This window comes from Taeniopygia guttata, chromosome 7 (assembly GCF_048771995.1).
Source record: "Taeniopygia guttata chromosome 7, bTaeGut7.mat, whole genome shotgun sequence".
Lineage (NCBI taxonomy): Eukaryota > Metazoa > Chordata > Aves > Passeriformes > Estrildidae > Taeniopygia > Taeniopygia guttata.
The window spans coordinates 37,187,506-37,208,349 of record NC_133032.1 but is presented as its reverse complement, the minus strand read 5'-3'; the positions used below and the strand labels follow the sequence as shown (position 1 = coordinate 37,208,349).

Sequence of the window (20,844 nt, the reverse complement as noted above, 5' to 3'; positions counted from 1 at the left end):
GCTTGGCTATTTACCTTCAAAACCCTGGGATTGGTTTGGGCTGCAAAATTTTAATGAGGTAAATTTGATAGTATAACTAGAACTAGACAGCTGCTTTTAAAATAGCAAATAAAATTTAGTTTCAATCCTAACTCCAGCTACATGAACTTCAATTTTTATTATCTCATCTCCTGGCATGAACCACGTGGCCCAGGAGAAATAACACTGTGGCTATTTAAAGACAAGGCAGGTTCTGACAGTTCTCACTGAATTCCAAAGTCCAGGGATGAATCAGGGAATCTCTGGTACGTGACCCCAGAAAACAACACCACAAACAAAAGCTTTAGGGCAAAAGCACTGCACTTGCAACTACAAGATAATTTGTCTTCTAAATTTAGATAACAATTAAGAAAATGTTATCTAGTGACCTGAAATCTGGAAGGCACTTTAGGATATGATTTTGACCTTCTAGTTGTTATTCAAGAACACATTTAAAGCCAGACTATGAATGCTGTTACTCCATTTAAAAGCCTCTTGACACTTTGACAAAGTAACAGCCTTAAATTTGATGATTGAAACTCTGAGTTCCCAGCAATAAAAGGCTCAAGAGGGTTCCCTAAACACGTTTTCCACAGGAACTCCCAGTGCCCAGAGGCGATGGGGTGAATCTCTCCTGCCTCTCAAAGACAAGAGGACAAAGATGACTGTGGATATATTGCATTAGTTTATTTGGGAGAGACCTGCCAGACAGGTGAGCTGCTAACATGTCTAGGAAATTACCAGAACATCAGAAAGGAAAATTACAATTTTTAAGCTATGCTGCATGAAAGATTACAAAAAAGACATTTAAGCTACAATTCTGTCTATTAATGCCATTCTCTGATAAGTATGAATTCCCCAGAAGTGAACTGGCTGCTTACAATATGCAGGATTCCCTAGAAATAGCATTCCACCCACTGCACGTGGAGGCAGGTGAGTAAGAGGCAAAGAAGATCTCTGCATGGAATCTCCCATGGGCTAACACTCACTAAATATGATGAATTTTGGATTTCACAGCATTTTGGAAGATCAGACTAGCCTGGAGTACCCTGTGTTAATCGAGGCTTGAGAAAACAGCTGTTCAAAGAGTCCTTGAATAAGTAAAAAGATGAAGAAATTGTAAAGGCTAGGGTGTAGGAACTAGAAATTCAGAATTTTACCTTCCAAGTTATCAATGCATGAGTCTTAATACCAGGGGAAATAAAAAAATCTGTACTTGAGTGCAGGAGTACAAATCACATAAACTAATTTTGCTCAGTTTTGCTCAAGCAGCACTGCTGATAAAGAAGCAGCAGAAGGAGAGGACTCAAGAGATGAAAGGAACTTAGTCTTGGCTACTGAGGCTACAAGGGGGGCAGGGAACGAGGACTGTGGAATGACATATTATAACATTACTATACAGCTATATAACACCTATCTCTTCTATAATATCTCTCTCTTAACTATCACATTACTTATCTATACAACCCCTTCCCAGGACTGAGGCCACCTTCTTAGATCCCCAATAACTTTTTTAAGGAATCCACACATGTGCTCTCCAGCAAAAGGCACCTACTGGAAATTCTACAGAAAGCTTCAACATTATACTCCCAGGATATGGATGCCAAGAATGATCAGCCTTGCTGGAGGGAAGGTGGGCACAAAAGAAATCAATGCACATTTAGGCCTCTGCTCCCCAGTGGTGGCACTGTCCCTCCACAGAAGCCACCACCTCAAAGAAGGGTTTAAAAATTTTGCTTTAATTAAAAAGCAACTTGAATATCACAGCTAACTGAAAAAGGAAGAGGCCACTGGGTTTGGATTAGCCCATATCACTGCCATGTCCCACTGTGCCTGAAGTCACCCAGAGGAGGCAGCTGAGGGCCAGCAGCACCGAATCTGCTGACAGCGACCTTTGGGGTTCGCTGAGTGTGAAGAGAATTCAGGCTGGGATGGATCACACAAACTCACAGGGACACACTGACCCTAACCCCACACTGCTCACCCCCAGGACAGTGCAAAGGGAAGGAGCAGGGAATCACAAGCACAGCCACAACTCTACCAAAGCAGCCGGTGACGGAGCTGAGTGAACTTTGCACGGGCTGGGCAGGGCTGATCCATCCCCTCCCTCCTGCCAGGGCGGCTCCAGCCCAAGGAAGAGCCGGCCTGGGGAGGGCAGGGCCCGCTCCCTTCCAGAGAAACCCAGGGAATCTCCAGGCCAAGGGACACGGCTTCAACGCTGCCTCTGGAAAGCTCCTCAGCACAAACTCCTGCTACACCTGCTTGGAAGAGATGAGGAAACAAATGTGTCTGAACACACAGTGTTGGAAAGCACAAACAGAATGTTGGCCCAATTTTAATCTGGATTCTCCTTTTGAGGAGAATTTCGAAAGCATCAGGCAATATGAACTGTAAGGTGAACTAAAGGCTTTTGGCAGCAGCGTTCAGCAATTGTTTGATCTGGAAGTTCCATCCAGACCCAAGTTTAATCACCTCTGAACAAACCAATCCTCCCTGAATTTGTTCATCTGTGAGATCATTTTTTATTTCCACATGTTCTGAAACACTGAGTTCTACAGTTTAATTACCCATCATTAGCAGATGTACTTCTTCTGTTTAAAGTACCTTCATCAATCATTTGGGTGGATTTGATGTGAAGCAGCTGGCCAGCAGGCTGAGCAGGAAGAAAAGACAAGTTAGCAAGGTACTCAGCCCCAAAAGCATCCTGAAATGCATTTCTGTGGTGATCACATAAAGGTAGGATGTTGGCATGGATTGGGATGGAGAAATTACAGGTATTTAGAAGAATCTGGGTTATTCACTTCCAATTCCCAACCTGATTTAATCCAGAATGATGCTTAAAAGGAAATCCTTCAAGTTCGATGCTGGAATTTTTAGAATAGAAAATAACTCAGCAGATTTCAAGGTTTTTATATTTAGTTAAATTATATATGTGCTCATATGGAATCTTTATTCTTGGCTATTGGGGATAGAAATATCGACATGTAAAAGAATGCATTTCATTAGTAGAAAAATGTAAACTTTCCAGGTATTAAGGGATAGAATAATGATATATTTTTACAGCTTTATTTCCTTAAGATAGGAAATATCAGAGTCATGGGGATTGCTGACTTTCTCCAGAGAAATTCCCAAGTTGTGTTTGGAGTTTCTTACCCAGAGTAGTCATAAACACAAGTTTAAGGGCTCCTACTGCCAGATGTTGTGTTTGATGGAGAAGTGCTTGTGCTCACACAGAAACAGGTGCTCCTCTTGTCACAGCTGAGGAATTCACTCAGCAATAAATCCTCCTGGCAGGCCAGAAGAACACCGAAGCTTCACAAACGCAACAAAAAAATTTATGGGAGAATTCTCATGTCTTGCCTGCTCCAGGTGTTTATCCTGTGGTAGTCGATGAGTGTTTGAATGTGAACACAAACAGTTCTATCAGTAAGATCAATAAGGAGAATTTGCCTTTGCAAAGGAAAGGAAAAATTGTCTGGTTTTTCATTTGGATTTTTTTGTTGTTCGGTTGGCTGGCTTTTGTTGTTTGGGTTTTTTCCCCCAGGACAATGATTACCTCCAGACAGCCAACACAGCAACAGATATTTAATAAATCACTGGCCAAACAGCAACAATGACTCAACTTTCGGTGGAGCACCCTCAGGAGTGGTTTATTCTGTCCTATCGGGAACAGGCTGGTGTTGTAGAGCCCACACCAGGAATGCCAGGCTTCCCTGAGCTCCCTTCCTTAAAACCCCGCTGAGGCAGAGCCTGCCACCTCCCTCCACCCTGGATCCACAGCTCGGGGGGATGGCACATTGCACTGCCTCAGCCTCTCCTCTCAGGATGTTTATTTAAGCACAGCATTATTTATGCAGAGATACCGGGGTTAGTAATGCCCTGAACTCTGGTATCCCACTTCCCTGTACAGCCACAGCAGAACTCCAGGCCTCCTGAGCACAACATTATACTCCCAGGATATGGATGCCAAGAATGATCAGCCTTGCTGGAGGGAAGGTGGGCACAAAAGAAATCAATGCACATTTAGGCCTCTGCTCCCCAGTGGTGGCACTGTCCCTCCACAGAAGCCACCACCTCAAAGAAGGGTTTAAAAATTTTGCTTTAATTAAAAAACAACTTGAATATCACAGCTAACTGAAAAAGGAAGAGGATGATGGAAATAGCAGCCTGGGCTTTGGAACACTGGCTTCTCTCTTCCCTACAAGGGAAGCTCAGCTAGGAATGACCGTGGTTGGGGTAATACCTCAGGTAAGATTCCCCCGTGCTTTTAAACTGATTTACTTCCAGTCACACTCTATGCAGCATTTCAAAACACTGCTACTAGAGACCAATTTATCTCCATTTCAGCGCCCAGGCTTGGATTTCAGCACACAAGTTGTCCTCATGTAGAATTTCAGGGAAGATTAACAGTAACAGGAATCTGAACAAAGCCCAACAAAGCCCCGAGGCTGAGTTCACCCTGCGTGTAACAAAGGCTGATGAGCTCAGGTGCTGCCCCAAAAACTTGGTTAACAGCTGAACCCTCAGCACCACAAACCCTTCCAGAGCTTTTCTTTCCAGCAGTGTGCCGTGCTGACCGGGAGATATTCCTGCTTTATGGCTTTAGTCAGTTCATGACTGACAAGCTGCTGACAGGTGCCCAGGTTTTTACACACTCCCCTGGCAACTGGAAGATGCTCCTGGGATTGAGACCTCTCAGGAATCGTGGCTGTTCAGCTGATCTGCAAAATTCACCACATCAGTCCCAGTTTGTAAATGGGATTTCTGATGTTTTGATTCAGTACATTCAGGCATTATCAGCTAGGGTTCTACATTTAAAAGACATTCCCTACATTCTCCCTTCATCATTTCCAGACCTGTTAGTGCTGTCTGTTCTCTTCTTGGATCTGATTTTAGCACAAAATTTTATGCCCACCTGCTCAGAATAAATGTCTAAGGCCATCTGCAGCCAAAATCTGAGTAACATAAATTAGATACTGCTAAGATTATGTCGCAAATAGTCTTTCCAAACAGTTTTCTTAAATCTGGGATATAACTGGATTTTACTGATCACTGTATCAGCCATTCTGTGATTGTGTCAGTCTGAATCTTTTATTTAGTTCCCACCTCATTGTTACCAGAGAACCTGCAAGATAGGAGAGAATTTCATCACCTATTCCTTGGAATGACAGAATCACAGAACAGTTTGAGTTGGAAGGGACATTAAAGCTCATCTCATTCCATGGTCCTGCCACTATCCCAGGTGCTTCAACCCAGCCTTGGGCACTTCCAGGGATCCAGGGGCAGCCCCAGCTTCTCTGGGAGCCTGTGCCAGGACCCTCTGCTGTTCTGCCTGGAAATCTTGAGTACAGAGCCCCTAGAGAAAAATGTGATATGAAGATATTTTACAAGCAAGGGAAGAGGAAACAAAACCCTGTGAGAACAAGCCTGCACTGAGATCCTCAGAAGAATGCTGAAAAAGAGAAGGAAATTCTTTCTGAAGATGGATGTTATTAAAAATGATACTGGATTGTGCTGTTTTCCCTTTCTCACCCAGTACATGCACAGAACAGCTCAATTCACCAACACTGAGGTGTTTTCCCTTGGTAATTCCCTTCCTAGGACAATGCAGGCAGTCTCCCTGGCAGCCCTTATTCCATCCATCCCTCTCCTTGCTCCATCATCTTTCACCCAGCTCTTGCCTTTGATCCTTGAGGGAAATGGATTTGTAGAAAATTCTTAAAGCTTGACAGAAGGTTCACATAGTGTGTGTTTGGATGTAAACTTTGATAAGAAATGTTGGTTTAGAAATGCCATGGAATAGGACAGACATTGTTGAGAGAGAAATGGAACTAGAAACAAGTTTTAAAGGATGGTCTTGTAAATAAGACTGGATAATTTGGAGGAATAGAACTATGGAAGATGTATTGTAGTAGGAGCCACGAGGGGTAATTTTGGATTATTAGCTTTAAGGCATTCTCAGCATGGTGTGACAAAAGCAGATAGGCCAAGAAACATTTATAGTGTATTGCAATTAAAAAACAGCTTCTGATTGTGATGGGGTGAATTATAACATCTGTATTCTCACCCTTCTCATGGGACTGAAAATGGAATAAAAGTTTTTAGAACACCTCTGTTACCCCATCTCTAATCAAAAAAACCCTATAATCCAACAGATCCTGAGTGCAGAAAGCTCTGTGCTGTTTTTTCAGTCATTTCTGCTGCTGTAGCAGATTGGATTAGCCCAGCCCAAACCCAGCAGCCACGAGGGCTGAGCTGGAGTGAGGAGTGACTGCAGCACAAAAAGGGGATGTGGGGGAGGAATCAGATACAAAGAAGAGGAACTCTCAGTCTCACTGTTCTCCCAGCAGTTTTTCTTAAATATCCTACAACTAAAACAACCTTTTTGGACAAGTAGAAGGTGATTACCAGGTTTTTGAAGCTGGCTGAACTGATGGAGGAACAACTAAAAACTGTGGATGTTGTTGGGCTTGCTTCTAAAATTTCTGCATTACTGAAATTCTGTTTCAGAATCGGAGAAGACAGTGGAGAAATGAGTTCAGATGGGCAACAGAAGCTCCCCCAGAGCACACTTCGTCAGCAGGTACATACCCCAAATTCATCAAAACCAAATTCCAACACACATTTTTCACTCTTATACATGAGAGAAATAGGAACTCATCATTTACCTCCTCTCACTGATCTTCATTTTGAATGAAAGAGCTTCCAACACCAAAGTATTTGTGGTATCAAGAGGAAAATTTCTGGGATTATTACATTTCAGAGCAATACTTTTGCAAACAAGGTTCCAGGAAAGTAATTTTGCTTGATTTGCCATCCATCTGAATACTTTGCTTGATTTGCCATCCATCCAATACTGAATACTTTAAAACCTCTGGAAAAGTCCAGCTGCACTCTGGAGCATCAGGATTTTTCAGGAGGGACCCACTCCATTTCCACTGGAATGAAAAGTGGGATCTGTGCTCTCCTGCTTCCCTGGAAGCCTCTGACCCAGAAGGATGTGATTCAGAACTCTGTCAGCTCAACAGGAAAAGAAAACTTTCACCTGAAAGCCCTGTTTTCATGGGTGCTTTCCCAGAAAAGTGCTAAATGCCAGAGTTTGGGGAGGGAATGGAAGCAAAACCATCTTGTGGTTTGAAATCACCTCCTCACAAATTAATCAGGGTTTCAGAGCTGGGTTTTAGTACAAGCACAGCACATAAAAACTCCTCCAGAGCTCACTTCTGATCTTTATCACCCCAAATGGGTGAAGTCAGATGAGCCTTCATTTGTTGGGGTCTGTCCCAGTGACAAAAGTTGAAATTAAATAAAATGTAACCAAGCTGTTACAATTTTTCAAAGCCGTTGCAGATCATATTTTTGATGGGCTTTGTGTTAAATTTAATAAAATTCAGTTATCCCCAGGGGCAATGTGTAAAACAGATCTTTTCCAAAATTTAAGATCACAGAGTTAAAACGAAAATATTCTACCAGTGGTGTTTTATACACTACTTTTAAAGCAGCTTTATAAACAAATGATGAAAAATAAATCACCTAATTATTTATAAAAAGTATAGTAATTCAAACAATTGTGTGCCATTTTGCAACTAAATGTTTTTCAACCCTGAAACATGGAAATATTTAAAGAAAACTCTTCCATCATGCAATTGCTGTGAGCTAAAGAGAACTATCTGTACCCTCTACTGACAAACACTAGGAAAAAATTCTAAAATTAACAGTTACTGCGAAGTTTAATTTTGTCTTGTACACTCAACACTGTAACTCAACAACAAAATTAAACCACTTCCCTGTTTATGTGGAAATTCCTAGAAGGAAACAGTTTTTCATGCTAGAAGGCTTGATAAAATGATTGGTCATATTTAAAAATAGCTTTCAAAAACAGATCAAATTTCCATTTATGTGCTGATATTGAACTCCAAGAATTCAAAATCCAGCTGAAAGAATGATGACCACTCCAATCTTTAGGCAGCATTTAAGGAATGGAGATTAGTGTTATCTAGGTGAGATAAGAGCTCTCAAGCTGAAAAACTAAGGTCAGGCTCCAGTTACAAATGAAAAGCAGCTGTAAATCACAAGTTGGTGAGGCACCAAAAGGCAGCTAAATCAGCTCTGAGAGCAAGCAGAGATCTGGGATGGGGCAGAGCTGGCACTGAGGAACGGGCTGGAGGAGGATGAGGAGCACCTCAGGGAACTCAAGGGCTTCCCTGGGACCCAGCCTGGTTCAGGGGTGGCACTCCAGGCACACTGCTGGGGTGGGAATTCCATGGAATTCCACAAGGACAAATGTGGTGTCAGATCACAGAAACCAACTGCACAGGGCCTGCATCCAAACTGCCAATGCTCACCTCAAACAGGAATCACCTTTAAATATGAAATAGCTAACTTGAAGGAAAAATTGAATAAATAATTGAAGAAATGTATCCATCTACACCTCAGATCACAGCTGGCCCAAGGACTGCTCCCTCCCCTCAGACCACTCATCCCAGTGCAGCCCCTGGCACCCTGGAGCACAGATCCCTGCCCAGGGCTCCGTGGAATGCTGCCCTGTCCCCGAGCAGGTGCTGGCTGTCCTCTAAGTGGGACAGCTCCCAGCAGAACGCAGGGCCGAGCTGGAAGGCAGTAAATGATGCCAATGTTTTCACAGCACACTGATGGCACACACTCCAGCTCTCAGGCAGGACATGAGGGAGCTCTGAAGTGCTGAAGCTGCAGGAATTCTGGTTCAGCCCTGCCTGTGCTGCCTCCTGGCATTGCCCTCAGACCATGCTTTGTGTCATCTCATTAGACACCGCTTGGCACCAGCTACAACACTATCGGGGCTGGGCTTGTGTTCCCCCGCAGCCTCATTTCACTGGCAATTCCAGAAACAGCACAAGAGACCTGCCACGGATCGTCTCTAAAACATCCTTCACATCCTCAGTCACACCAAAAAATTTCAAAACTATCACTGAGTTACTTTACCCATTTTTTTCCCAGAAAAAAACAAACAAGAAAATCACAAATCAAACAAGCAGTAACAAAATAAAACCAAACCTGCATGGTCTGCTCTCATAAAAAGTTTGGTATCTTTCAGAAAATACATAAATCATATCCTAAATGGTTTTGAGCACTGTCTCCCTCCTGTATTTCTAAAAAGGACGGATGTAGCATCCAACTTTAAAAGTCAATCTGCCACAAGAAGTTCTGCAATTTGTTAGAAAAAGAAGTTGGTTTTCTTATGTGCATCCCATTTAGGGATAAAAGACACACAAAGAGTTAAAGCTATTTAAAAAGTAACATAATTCTGAGCTATACAGAATCTCAGTATTTTCAAAATAATTATACAGATACTTTCTAACAGAACTTTCAGATGAAACATCTTCAGTAACTTCTCAGGTATTAGCTTTAACAGCGTGAATGTTCAGAATTAAAGCAGCAAAACTTAACTCATTTGCTGCCATCATTAGAGAAAGTGGAAATCTTCCCAAGTGTGACAACAGCCTCATTTAGGGAAAAACCAAAACCAGATCAACCAGCAATGCCTAAATTGTATTGTAATTACAATGTACAATTTTGCTGTAAATGCAAAATACAATCTTAGTTCTTAGTTTTAATGAGGTAGATCAATATCTCAAAGTTCAGGAAGCAAAAGAATTTGAGAAATACTCTTTTTGGCCAAGATACAGCATTCATCTTCATTATCTATTCACTAACTGTAGACAATGTTTCCCTCATGTAATTAAAGAGTTATAAAAGCAGAGAAATGCATCTTGGCATTTCTTACATGCCCATCACAGTTAAGAGTACATAGGGGTTTGCTTTTAATTACATTGTCATTTCAGCATTTTGTATTGAATTACCACCTAATTACAGATCCATATAAATCCTTAAAAAAAGAAGTTATGCTTTAACAAAGTAAGGAATCTCCAAAGGTGATATGCAGCCATTTAAATTCATTGGAGAACTTGGAGCCCTCTTGCCAACTAACAGTCCCCAACATCCATCAGGGCCAAGCAGTGCAGTTTAATAGTTCCCAACCAGCCACCGGGGTGAGTAACTCAAGAATAACACTGAAATTAATTACAATTTTGTACTGACTGCATCCTGAGTGAAAGAGATTATCCCACACCACTTTAACCAGAAACACCAGCAGAACACAAAACGACCAAGCCTTGTACAAGGCGTTTTTACAATTTGGAAACAATTTCCCTTCCAAACAAAACACAGAGGTGCCAACCCCACAAGTGCTGCTGCTGCTGCAGGGCGTTGCTGTGAAGTCCCCAGGATTTGGGGTGACACAGCCACCCCCCAGACCTCTGCTGGCACCAACACAACCCAGGAGTGTCCCTTGCTCACTCTGTCCCTAATGAAGCTGCTCCATGAAGGAATCCCAGCACAGTTCATGAGGAGAAGCTCACAAAAAGTCCCACCAGCACAGAGGTGAAGGCTCCATCCTGCTCATCCTCCTTTGACTGCGTGCCTGCAAACAGGATTAATTAATCTGGGAGAGCTGGGGAACAGGAGCTGGGAAAGAGAGGCACATTTTTGCACTGAACTTCTGCAGAATGAGCCCAGTTTTCTGCACGCAGCTGTGCTGAGGTGCTGTCACCAGCAGGACCTCACAGCTCCCAGTCGGAGCTGATCCCACCCCAACACCAGCAGTGCTGCCTCCAGCTGCTCCTGGCTGCACGAACAAGCAGTATTCCCACAAAAGCTTCTCTCCTCTCCAAGGGTTTTTCTAGTATCTCTAACCACATAACCAAAGATTTATGGCTCCAGTTAGTATGTGAATTGTCTGTTTTTCTTGTTTCCAGTTACAGCTTTAACTAGGAAATTCTGAAGAAAACCATGAATGTTGACTTTCCTCATCAAGAATTAAATTATTGTGAAACCATGATGATAATTATGCAATGGAAAAACCCTTCCCTGCTCTCTTTGCACCAACAAATGAAGGATTTGATGTATCTAATCTACATTTGGGATTCCTGGCCACAGAGATATGCAACGTAAACAACATGGCAGTAAATATTCATTTTCTGTGGGATTAAGCCTAAATATGCTCTGCTGTTTGGCACTGCAGTCACAAACTGTTTCTAAGAAAAAAAACCCTCCACCACCACACAGACAGTGCAGGGAGAGAAGACAAGAGATGCCACATAAAGTCACTGGCATCCAATATCACTTCAATTCCATATGGAAATAACAGGAAATAAGATTTGCCGAATTTTAAGCACCAAGGCAACAAAAACACATTAAGATTTCATCACACAAGAACTTGGCTGTAAAATCCGTAATTTTCCTGATCTTTTTAGGGAGTTTTCATTTTCAGGAACATCAGAGAGCTAACAGCTCATGGATGCTACCAAGCAGTTCAAGCAGGCATTTGCATTAAGCTGCTTTAAGTTAATTAAGTGGTGGAAATGCATCTCTCCTACACCAAGAAACCTCTTCCACAATCAGATTCCTTGTCAACCTCTCTCTTTTTACAGCCTGGAAAAACTACAAGTGGGGAAGGCTGGAAGGTGGAATGAATAGGAATGAAAAATACTGGAGGTGCTGTTATTTTTTCCCCTTCCCTAGAATTAATGATATGACAAAAAATATTGTCTATGGTAAAACAGAGAAGAAAAAAAGTATTTGTCTGTCCTCATTTGCTCACCAGCCAAACTCATCACCAAAGGGATTCTACTCTCAAATTCCAGAAAGGGAAAAATAAGAAAACCATTGAAATACTCTCCATGAAACCCAACTGAAAACTATTATTCCTGCAAGCAGTGATTCTCTGCTTGCAGAAAAGAGCTTTTTTCCCTCACACAGAACACCTGCCCCTCAATTTACACCCAGAAGATGCAAACAAACTTATTGAAGCCTTTTCTTCAGCAGAGCCTTGTGTGTGAAGGGTAGAGATGCAAATAAACTCATAACAGCAGCATCTCTGCAGAAATGTTTGGAAAGCAGAGTTCCACCAGAACGATGCTCACATGTTCTGATGTTGCATTAGCACAAGTACAGACAGCTCTCTTCAGAGCCCAGAAGATTTAGGGTTTATAATTGTTAAGTATTAACAGATTGCTTAGAAATAGTTAACAGATTTTTGAGTTGTAATCATTTATAACATCAAGCTTTCCATACCTCAGTGTATGCTTGAAAACAGTATTAAATAGGTTTATTTAATGAAACAAGTCCTGCTCTTAACAGTAACATTAGGAGTGCCCAGTGGAAATACAGTTAATATAAGAACTTGTACACTGATAAAATAAAGCAATCTTTACTTTTAAAGCAGTACTAATTCTTAAGTGGTTTATAACCCTGCAATAAAGTGAATACAGTGATTAGAGTCCAACTACAATCGTGGACAGCTCGCAGGGAACACATCAGCAGAAACAATTTCACAAACATTCCCAAACGTGTGGCAGGATTTTCCAGGGTTACCAAGTTCATAAGGAAAGGATAGTAAAAAAAGAGACATTACACAAGTACAATCAAAGAAAAAGTCTCATGTTTCCCCTCAATTCCTTCAGGACACCCAACCATTCAGCTTGTAAAGTGTTACCATGGAAAGCAGGTTTTACAGTTCCCAATAGATTTTTTTTTTAGGGAAGGGAAAGATACAATTTAAAAAATAATTTATCTGATAATAATCACAGTGAAACAGGAAATCAATGAATTAAAAATCAGAGAATAAAGCATCCTCCATGCAGTGAAAATACTACTTCAACTACAAAGGTGTCTTTGACATGCCAGTACCTTCAGCTAAATTACTCAAGACCTTCTGAGTGGCTTGGGAATGATGTGGCATTAGGAGAAACAGAGAGAACCAACACTTTTCTGGTATGGTTCTTTCTGCCTAGGTGATTTTTAGCTTGATTTTAGCTTCAGTTCTAAAAAATCCAGGTCTTATTCCCTGTAGGAGACTACAGAGCTACTTTGATTTGGGACCACCCAGGCACCAAAGGCAGGGCAGGTATCTCAGAAGAGATAATGGGTTGGGAAATGAGGAGTTTGTGAGTAACAAAAGGAACGATGAGATTTTAAACTAAGATTATGGGTAAGGAAAATCCACTCCTTCAGCATCTCCCACACTTTCAGCTGCACGGGGTGTATTGTTTCAAAAAGCTCAGAAAATTATGGAAGTGCCCATTCTCTGTTCCTGAAATGCTCTGAAGTGTGGCTCAGCAAGCACAAAACCACCAGAACACAGCCACACTTCCCTGGGGAGGGGAGCACCCAGATAGGATCTGCAGAGAGCTTTCTTTGATGAACAAGCTGCTTCGGACACAAGTTTTCCTGTGAAGCTCCCCTCCAATCCTGCCTCACCTACAGCAGAGGCACGGGAAGCTTGTTCTGAAGGATTTTATTATTACTTCAGGATCTTCTGCTCCTTCTGAAATCAAGCATGCACACAGGTTTATCTAAGAAGTATATTAGAGGGCACACGGAGGACCTTGACCCGGGCACTTTGTTTTCTTGTTTAGTTAATGTGCATTCATCTCAGCCTCTGGAGTTCCTACAGATGGGTGCAAACCTACACCCACTTCTATCCAAGCATCTACAAATATTTTAAAGCCTAATAACAACACAGATGCTCTTTCTCAAATATCTTAGTCAGAACGGGGAAATATTTTCACTCTCTTAACAAAGATGATTAAACTCACTGGAAATTCCTCTCCGTTTGCAGTACATTTACAGCATTTCATAGTGCAGTTTACAGATAATAAAATAAATCGTTTTGAACCGAAATAGCACTTCCACACCCACCACGCAGGAAAAAAAACCACAACATTTTCACCTATTAAAAGAACCCCGGTATTAATTGGCCATGTAAACATCTGCAGAAAATAGTTGTATTTAAAAATAAATGAACAAATACAGCAAACCAAACCCCCAATCGCTGAAAGAGCCTGAGAGGAGCTGGAGCTGCACACCAAAGACAGCCATCTCCACACCTGAACTCCAGGATTTTCTTAACCATTGCCAATATTTCAAAATACAGGACTGATTTTCACACTAAAGACTGAAAAAGAAAATTCTGGTGATGATGATGTTAGAACCAATCCATCAGGTAGGGTTTTAAACTGAAATAAGGCAGTTAAGAAACACTACTCATAAAAACGCCTGCACTTCAAGCTTAAAATCTTGCATAATCTTGTAGTTCTCATCAAAAACCCAACAGTTTACTGTTGAATTTATTTATTTTTAGACTTGCCTAAAATTTTAGAGTGCAGTGCTGGTGTGAGTGGAAAATAGTATAATAATTGTTAAGTACCGGAACACTTAATGTGTAATACTGGAATAACCACCAAAACAATGTCATTAACATGAGAAGCAGCCCGGATTGCAGGCAGTTTCCTGCTCATTTAGCCAAGATTAATTCTTCACAGGCAAGAGGAACATTCTTTTCACCTTACCAAGGACAACCCGAGCGAGAAACGTTAAAGAAAAGACGTTCTTTATTGCTTAGCTGTTCTTTTTTATTAAGTCTGATAGGTAATGTCAACAAAAACCACTATTCTGTGCTCTAGGCAAAAGGATCTTAGAAGTGGACGTGGAAGAGAGACAGACACGGAGAGCAGATGGCAGCAAGTCTTTCAGAAACTGTTAGTGAGAAGGGGAAAAAAGTTTCCCTACAAAACATATCGCTGAATAAAGAGGAAGGCTGCTGAGCTGAAAAATCAGGCATTAGGAAAAGACGACACACACGTCTTTACTGCAAGGCAAAAGCTGTCAGAAATGATGATTTGTTTCAAAAGAAGAATAAAAATTAACCATCCCCAACACCCTTCTGGCTGTCCTTAAGCTGCTGTGCCGTTTCCCTGGTTAGTACAGGCAGGGTTTTTGGGTTTCTCCTGGCAGCGCTCGCCATTTCACAGCACATTTAGCGCACACAGCGCGGATCGATAGCACTACAGACACAAGACGAGACTTATCCATTTACTAACCGCAGCAAAACGGCCTCTTCAGCAAAATCCTCCAGCTCCTAACGCTGGAAATTTAAAAGGCATCCTTACAGGGATCTCATTACTCCCTCCTCTCGGTCACACGGGGAGGATGAGCACTTGTCTGGGAGCTTTTAGCCTGATAAACAAGTGTAGCTTTGCACACCCTGCAAGGATGCTAAAAACCCACCCAGAGCACTAAAGACACGTTCCGAATGCGGGCACAGAGCGCTTGTAAAGTCGCGTTAGATCCTCACTCAGCTCCTAAGAGGGGTTTTTGTGAGACTGACCGAGCTCCAAGCACAAATGGACCAACAGTTGCCCAACCACTGGTTGCTGCCATAACAATTTTCCTCTTGGAAAAGCGTGGGGAAGTCCCCACACCCCGCTCGCTTCCCAAGACTCAGCGCTGGCGTTTGAACCCCCAATTCTGCTGTTTGACAGAAAAAATTAGTAGAATTTTTTTCTTTTCTGCGCTAAAAGGCAGTGACATAACGAATACCAAAATACAAAGCGTTACAAATGATTGTTTAGAAACTGAAAGCCTGGCTTTTCACCCCAATTCTGTTGGTACATCTCTACACGCACACACCCCTCGCTATCACCAAAGGACGAGCTCAGCCTTTCAGAGCGGCACCTATTCTAAATTAATGAAGCATTAACGACGGTCGCTATTCACCAGTGAATAGTACGGGGTGAGAGAGATCAAACTGAAGGAAAGAGCATTTCAGCTGGGTAATTCTTATTTAAAACCAGCATCCAACACCGATAGCTGCGCTGCCAGGTTACTTATGTGACACTAGGTGGTTATATCTGCACATTTATTCCACACAATTGATCTGAAATCCAAGCGCTGCGAGCGTTTCAAGTGCTCACGTTATACACATTTTTAAGAATAAACACGAAAGCAGCTTCTGCCTTTACAGTGGCTGCCATCCACCTGCAAAAAAAATCAGATTTCTTCTCATTCATACAGAGCCAGCCCAAGTTTTCAAGTGCTGACCCCAAAGCTCTCAGTTTAAAGTGACAAATCCAGGAACATTCACTTACCTGATGAACAAGAGATAAGAAAAACAGCGAACGCCAACTTAGTAGCAGCTCCCATTTTCCAATGCTGTTAAAACATTTAAGTGACTTTAAGTATCCAGTTTTCTGGGTCCTGCAAGCTGGAAAAATCTCCCTTCTTGCTGAACCGTTATAAAGCAATTTATAGCAACATTTCTGCAGCAGGTAGCGTTCATAAAACACTAAAAATCAGGTTTGTTTAGACACTGACGACCTCCCCGCGGCTCTTTCTAGAGAGAATCCGGGTTGAGGGAGGGATAAATATATTTGGAACCGTGTTTCAAAACACACGTGTCATTTGGCTTCTGTACAAACGGTGGCAAAATTCAATTAATAAAAGTAATGCTACGAATCCACTTTAAAAAAAAAAAATAAGAACCAAAACAAAATAAGTCAACGATTAAGCTGCTGAGCTCGACGAAGTCTCTGAGTCTCCAAATGTTTTCCACATCAGGCGCTGTGAAGGATCATCCCTCGTGGGTGCGAGTGTCGGGGGGTCGGATCGGGATCAGTCCAAGGCGATGTTTTCGTCCTGCCTCCCCCACTTCACACCTCGTGTAGTGTTTGGGAGAAAAGCAGCTCCATTCCAGTTCCAAACCTCGGGGCGAAGAGAGGAAGTTTTTTTTTTTTTTTTGTCAGTTTGTAGATTAAAAACTACCTTAAAAACCAGCCACCAGCTACACGTGGGTTTTCTTGAATAAATGCTGAGGGATTTAGCGCAGCCCAGGAGAGGGAAAGGGGGGAAACAACAGTCTGGGAACAAACAAACCTTCGGGCTTCCCGGGAAGTGGCAAATCTCTAGTCCTTGGTCAGGCAGCGAGAGCAGTGCATCCCCCCTTCTTCACCGCCCTTCTCCAGCACCAGCACTCCCGAATCCCAGCAAGATTTCCAATTCTTCTAGGAGATTTCCATCCCCTCCCCCCGCGAGAGGCTATATTTGGTATTTAAACACACAAGAGTGGCTGGGGAGGGGGGGGGTACCAAAAAAAAAAAAAATTAAAAAAAAATAAAATGCAGTATCCAGGCGCTGGGGAGGAGGGTGGTATATTCTTTGTGGCAAATCCTTGCCGAGTGCCGTGCTTCCAGGAGAAATGGGCTTCTTTGGAAGGGAGGCGGCGGTGCCTCACGGCTGGGGCTGGATGGATCCCGGCTCCTCTCGCTGCTCACGGCTCCTGGATGGATCCACGCTCCTCTCCCTCCTCACGGACACATCTCCTCCTGGCCGCCCCAACGCTGCTCCACAAAATCCACCCCTCCGAGCTCAATCCAGTTCTTGCCTCTTTTTTTTTTTTTTTTTTTTTCCTCCTCTTTTTTCTTTTCCTCCTAGGAGCGAGCAGCAGGAGACGGCAGGGGCGGGGAGGCAGAGCCTTCTCCCCGCGCCTCCCACACGGCGGAGCGGGGAGCGATCCCCTCCTCACCCTCTCCCCTAACTCTGACCCCGGCTCAACTCTCCGGTCTCCCGGGCGGCGGAGGCAGCGCGGCTCAGCCCAACTTTGTCCCTCCAGCAGTGCAGCTTAGGGGCTGGCGAGGCGAAAAGGCCGAGCCGGGGGATTCTCTCCGAGCGGCGGCGGCCGTGCCTAGAGCCCGCCGAGTGTCGCTGGCAGCGCGGAACAGCCCTCGGTGCCCTGCTGCCGCTGCTCCCCCGTGGTAATCTCATATCTACCCATTCACCCGTGTGGCGTGTGGAGAACCGGCCCAAGATGGCGGCGCCCGGGCGATTGTTTTTGTTTCCTCTCCGCCTCCCCCTCCTTCCCCACGGCCGCGGCGGCCGCGCCGGATTGACAGCCGCGCCACCCAATCAAAACGCGGAGTTTGTGCCTTAGCCCCTCCCACCTCCTCTCGCCCCTCCTATCGGCGGCGGGGCGGAGCGCGCTCCCCCGCGCTGGCCCCGCCCCCCGCGGCCCGCGCGCGCCGCCTCACGGGCGCGCTCCCGCCCGCCCTTCCCGCCCCTCAGGGCGCGGCCCCTCAGGCGCCCTCGCCCCGCTCCGCCCCGACCCCGCTCCCCGCCGTCGCTAATTCACCTTCGCGGGGCTCCTTCGAGGTGTTGGGGGGCTGTGCTGTGCTTCCAGGCTCGGCTGGTGGAGGCAAAACGCTGCCGGCGGCCACGCGGTGGGAGCTGGTTGGGAGGGGTCAGAACGGTGTAACACAGCGGGGTGAGGCTGGGGCCGCCGCCACTGGGGTCAAATGTTGGCCTGGGCTTCTGCCTCATGGCCACCCCAGCCCCAAAATGTCCTGCAGGTAGTGCAGGTGAGAGCTACGGCTGTGGTGGTCTCTGTTGTGGGCACGCTGTTCAGGAGCATCACTGCTGCTACAGCACAGAACCAGAGTCACAGAAGAGTTTGGGTTTAAAAGAACCTTTAAAAATCATTAATTTCCAACTCCCTGCCGTGGTCAGGGACACCTTCCACCATCCCAGGCTGCTCCAAGCCCTGTCCAGGGCACTGCCAGGGGTCCATGGACAGCCTCAGCTTCTCTGAGCACCCTGTGCTGAGGCCTCCCCACTTTCAGAGGGAACAATCCTTTCCCAATATCCCATCTAATTGAAACCTGCCCTCCTGTAAGCTGGAATCCATTCCAGTTGCCCTCCGTGCTGTTCTCTCTGTGTTTCTGCTGGGCTCCCCCGAGGTGCTGGAAGGCACCTGGAGTGTGTTTGTGTGTCCTGTCCAGGTCATTAATTGGCTCTGCTCCTTCACAAGTTTGGTGTCACTCCTTACACCTTTTTTTTTTTTTTCTTAGCTGGATGCCATAAAACACATCTCTTGTCTCTGGATAAAAAGGAAGTCATGGCTCTTAGATCTGGAGATCTATGTGGGAAAGCACAAGAGCCTTAGTGCTGGCCTTTGATTTCTGTATTCTAGAAAGGTCTGTATTTGCACAAGCAACAAGTACCAAGTTCTCTGAGAGCTGGTTATGCTGTTCACCAATCCCAGATAGGTGTTAAGTGCTCCCAGATTCCTTTCAAGCTGTTTGGTGGCATGGACTAAGTGGGGGTTTTTGGGATGTGAATAGCTGATGTTACTAAACTGGAAGGAAAATTATCTATATTTCACATATATGAATGTACACCCAAGTCAAGGCTTAGCCACACTGCCAAGCTGTAACACACAGATCAGTAACTAGACCTGGTGATCCACCAGGATCCAAGAAATGGATCTATTTCAGTTGTTTTACAATGAGGTGTCTGCTTGAGTTCTTAATCAGACAACCTTGGTGTTTCTTTGTCGTGTTCCAACACTTCCCGACATTAAATTCATCCAGTGACCATATTTTTTTTTATGATTTGAAACATCCCAAACACAAAATAAGATGTCAGGGCTTGTGCACATCTAGAAGCATCAAGACATGTGGCAACACCTTTTATACCATCTTTTATCCAAGTATTTCAGAATGATTTACAAGCGTTAATTAATGTTAAGTGTTACAACACTCCTACTTAATCTGTAGTTTTTAATATTCTTCAATAGCAGAATATTTAAACGTGACCTGTTCTGCAGGTTGTGTTTTCACTTGGCTCAGCTTCTTCAGAACACTGGTCATGTTGCCACATGAGTAGGAAATCATAGCTAAAAATATTGCTGGTGTGTGTGTGAATATATATTTATATATGTACTTCCCATTGCAAGGATTTGGTTTAGTTGTCAGTGTTGTTTTTTTTTTTTTTCTTTTTTCTGAAAGAGTGTAAATTATGGTCCATATTTCTATTTTACTGATTGTTTTCAATAAAAATAGAATAAATGTGTCACCTATATAAGAGAATTTGCTGTGGCAAGGAGGTGTCTCTTACTCAAGGAGCTTATTATCCTTAGGCAGGGGTTGCTTTTTGCTGGCAGGATTCCTCTGGCAGAGCAAATCCTTCTGGCCATCCAGGAAATCTTGCAAACCCAGTCATTCTGTGGGGTTACTCTTATCAGCACCACGAGGAGAGCTCATTCCTGCCTTTTCCTCACCACTTTTCAGCGTGGCCAGGGGTCTGGCAATGAGTGTTGGTGGCTGGGATCAAGGAGATCTCCCTACCTGCATTGGGGATTTGCTCCCATTTAATTACACCAAAAAAAATTTATATAGTTTGGTGTAGATATTCTACAGACCTTAGGAGAAATTGCCAACCATTTTTATGAGGTACTTGATGCAAAATGCTTCAAGGGCTTTGGGCTAGGCTGTTGTTTTATTGCTAGTAAAAGGATGAGTTTTATCCCAAGCAGACACATTAAATGTCAGTACAGTTGCTGTCTCCTCTTTATTTTTAAATGTCTTTCTCATGTGAATTTTGGGAGTGTTTCCCTTTTTCACCTTTTGGCTCCTCATTTCTATTTTCCTTTCGCCTTAAACTCCAGATCTTTCTTTCCCCCCTTCCAAGATCAATCTGTCTGTGCATTTTTAATGAATCATTTACTGTGACATATGAGCACTGAAGACACAGTGTCAGGGCCTTAAGCATCTGTGGAGAGCAGGAGGAGATGAAATGGATGTGATCTTAGCTTCAGTCTTTTGTTCATGTGGATGGGACTTTGCCTAGAGGCAGTGCAAATATAACTTTTCCTTCTAGGGAGTAATGAGGAGAGTTAAAACCCAGCAATGTCTCATTTTTCTCTCTGGAGCACTGCTAGGAATTGAGGATTTCAGCTGTGCCTTTGCTATTCCCACTCTTAGCAGTGAATCAACACAAAACCCAACGTGGTAGGAAAGGAGTTTTTGTGCAGAACTCATTCAGAACACCTAGAGAAACATTTCTGAATGCAAAATGGGAACCATGGTGTTGATAACATCAGGAGTGACACCAACAGAGAGAATCCTTGTCATTATCTCTTTCATATTTCCTTGTGGTTTAAGTCATTCCCCCTTTGAA

At 43.7% G+C, this 20,844-nt stretch overlaps 1 protein-coding gene across 2 annotated transcripts in view; it reads right to left on the bottom strand.

The window, feature by feature from the left end:
• The window catches only part of ACVR2A (activin A receptor type 2A), a 51,506-nt gene extending 33,711 nt beyond the window's left edge, over positions 1-17,795 (bottom strand). For both annotated transcript variants that reach the window (XM_030278134.4, XM_030278135.4), the window contains exon 1: positions 15,984-17,795. In XM_030278134.4, coding sequence (XP_030133994.1) covers positions 15,984-16,038 — 55 coding nt within the window. In that variant the 5' untranslated portion in view covers positions 16,039-17,795. The remainder of the gene's footprint in view (positions 1-15,983) is intronic.
• Positions 17,796-20,844: the final 3,049 nt, after the last annotated feature.